At 39.7% G+C, this 2,691-nt stretch overlaps 1 protein-coding gene across 1 annotated transcript; it reads right to left on the reverse strand.

Moving 5' to 3' along the window:
* Window positions 1–66: 66 nt before the first annotated feature.
* Window positions 67–888, reverse strand: LOC143039321 (uncharacterized). Its single transcript, XM_076209199.1, has 2 exons — window positions 445–888; window positions 67–303 (listed from the first exon to the last, which is right to left on the reverse strand). The coding sequence occupies exons 1-2, from the start codon at window positions 886–888 to the stop codon at window positions 67–69; spliced, it is 681 nt and encodes a 226-aa protein (XP_076065314.1).
* Window positions 889–2,691: the final 1,803 nt, after the last annotated feature.

Raw genomic sequence — 2,691 nt, forward strand, 5'->3', positions numbered from 1 at the left:
TGCTGCAACGATGTTGGAGGTGGAAATCTGCTCCTCGCTCTCCACTCTAAAACTCTCCATAATGGTTCAGTTATGTTGAGGTCTGGCGATAATGCAGGCCAGGGAAAATATTTGATGATATTCCAATTCTCTACGAACCAAGACTAGGTAAATGGGCGCATTATCGTCTTGGAATATGGCTGTGTTTTGCAGCAAGACGCTCATCATAGTAAGAACCTCATCATTGAGGATGTCGAGATATTCATTCGCAGGCATCCGGCCTGTGATATGAATGAGAGGACCAGCTGAATACCCCGATATCACCTTTCAAATCATAACGGAACCGCCCTCATGCTTGACTGTAGGAAGTAGGCAATCCTGATGTATGCCTCTTTTGGGATTCTTTATATATAAACTCTGCCGTTTCGTAGAGAATAATGTAAACGTTCATTCATCGGACCATACCACATTCTTCCAATCATCAAGTGTCCAGGTTTTATGTTCGTGGCACCACTTCTTTCGCAGCTTAGCGTTGGCATCCGTTATAAGGGGTTTCGCAATTGCAGCCCTACCATGAATGTTAGCTTTGTGGAGCTCCCGCCGTACTGTTTTCGTCGACACAGGATTCCTCAGGTGTGTGTTGAGTTCTGCTGTCACTTTTGCCGCGGTTGTTTTATGTTGTCTGGCCACAATCCTTTGTAATGTTCGTCGGTCTCTGTCGGGTAACTTTGGATTTCGATCACTATTCCTCTTCGCCGATGATGATGCCCCATGTTTTGTGCATGCCGTCATAACCGTTGGTACTGTCGTTTGTGAAACGTTCAACAGTTCAGCTCTTTTCTTCACCGACGCTCCCTCTGACCGGGCGCCAACGATTTGCCCTCTTTCGAAGTCTGAGAAGTCACACATTACACCGGTCGCTTGTTGTAACCGTCGCAGACCAAAGCGTGCAATAGAATGAAATATACCTACGAAACCTACTACGTAAACTGTGCAATACATAAGCGGCCTGAAGCAGCGTTGCCAACATGCATCAATATGTACTATTTTGCGTGGTGTTCATATTATTTTCTCCAACCCCTGTATATATATATATATATATATATATATATATATATATATATATATATATATATATATATGTATATATATATATATATATGTATACATATATGTACATATATATGTATATATATATATATATATATATATATATATGTATATGGCCAGTTTTTTGCACTAAATCCCAAGAATCATACTCGTTTTACTCAATTAGATCTATATGTAGGTGAGTGAAACACAATATTAAAAATATTAGACTGATTTATTCACAAAAGGCTTACCAAATATTTTGAATAGATAGCAAGACTTCCATTTGGGCTGTGCAGACTCCACATTCCTTTTCAGGCACCAGCAATAGTCGGACAGAAAGTTGACATCCCATTGGCCTTGATAGCATTCCTCCATAACACTGATATCTTTGTGTAAGTGCTCACCCTGTTCTTCACTGAAGTCTCCTCAATTCTCTGGAAAATAGTCCAGATGAGACCAGAGGAAGTGCATTTTCACTGACATGTGCGCACTAAGTTGGCGGAAATTCTCCATTAACTCATCAACTACCTTTTGATACTGGGAACTTCTGCGGTTGCCAAGGAAGTTTGCAATGACTGGCTTAAGGGACAACCAAGGAGAGAGTACAGCAGGATTCATGTGCAGATGCCTTGTAGATTTGTCATGCAAAAGTAGCAGTCGGTAACGTGATCTTCCCCTTCCATCCACACCATTGGGACAACAAATTGCATACTCTTTCTTTTTCTTGCTCATGCAATCCAGTAAGTTCTCTACACATGCCTTGCAGTAGATATGGGGAGCGAATGGCGTATCCTGGTCCCCTAGTTTGACTCCAAAGTAAGCTATCTATGCCTTCTTTACAAAATCTGTGATTTTTTCTTGACGGTCTGGAAGAACCACATATCCGCAGATGTAACAGAACCTATTAGGATATTTTTTACATTTCTGATTCATTTTTATACATATGGACTTGAAAAGAGAAACAAAAAAAAATATTAAAGGTTACCCACGACCCGATTTTGCAAGCACAAAGCCCTTAAATAGAAATATATATATATATATATATATATATATATATATATATATATATATATATATATATATATATATTCAGTATACAAAAAGGGTCCTAAATCAGTTGGAAAACTCTTGAACTTTGTAAAAAAAGTATTGAAACGCAGGCCAGTGTAATGATTAAAGTCAGGTAATGGATCAGAAAAAAAGTAAGTACGTGTCGGTAACAGGCGACTTTAATGCTAAAGTAGGCAAGAAAACGGGAGATGAGTCGTGCATTGTGAAATTTTGAGTGGGGGAAAGAAATGAGAGGCGATATATTAGTCAGTTTTGCAGAGAACTACAATATGAGGATAACAAACATTTTCTTTCAGCGTTTCACTTTGGCATGGAAGCGAAAGTTAGTATTAGCGGCAGGGAATCAACACCTTTTCCTGTAGAAGTGAGGTAAAGCAGGGGAAATCTTGGCCCCAGTGCTCTTCAACCTTTTCATATCCGTAGTAATGAAGCTCCTGGAGACTACGCACAGAGAGGAAGACGGGGGTTAAACTAGAATACCGAATGGACGGAAGTCTGTTTAACATCCGTAGACTCCAAGCACACACAAAAGCAATCACACAACAGGTA

The sequence above is a fragment of the Oratosquilla oratoria genome, chromosome 26 (assembly GCF_046742065.1).
Source record: "Oratosquilla oratoria isolate Oo_2021 chromosome 26, ASM4674206v1, whole genome shotgun sequence".
Taxonomy (NCBI): Eukaryota; Metazoa; Arthropoda; class Malacostraca; order Stomatopoda; family Squillidae; genus Oratosquilla; species Oratosquilla oratoria.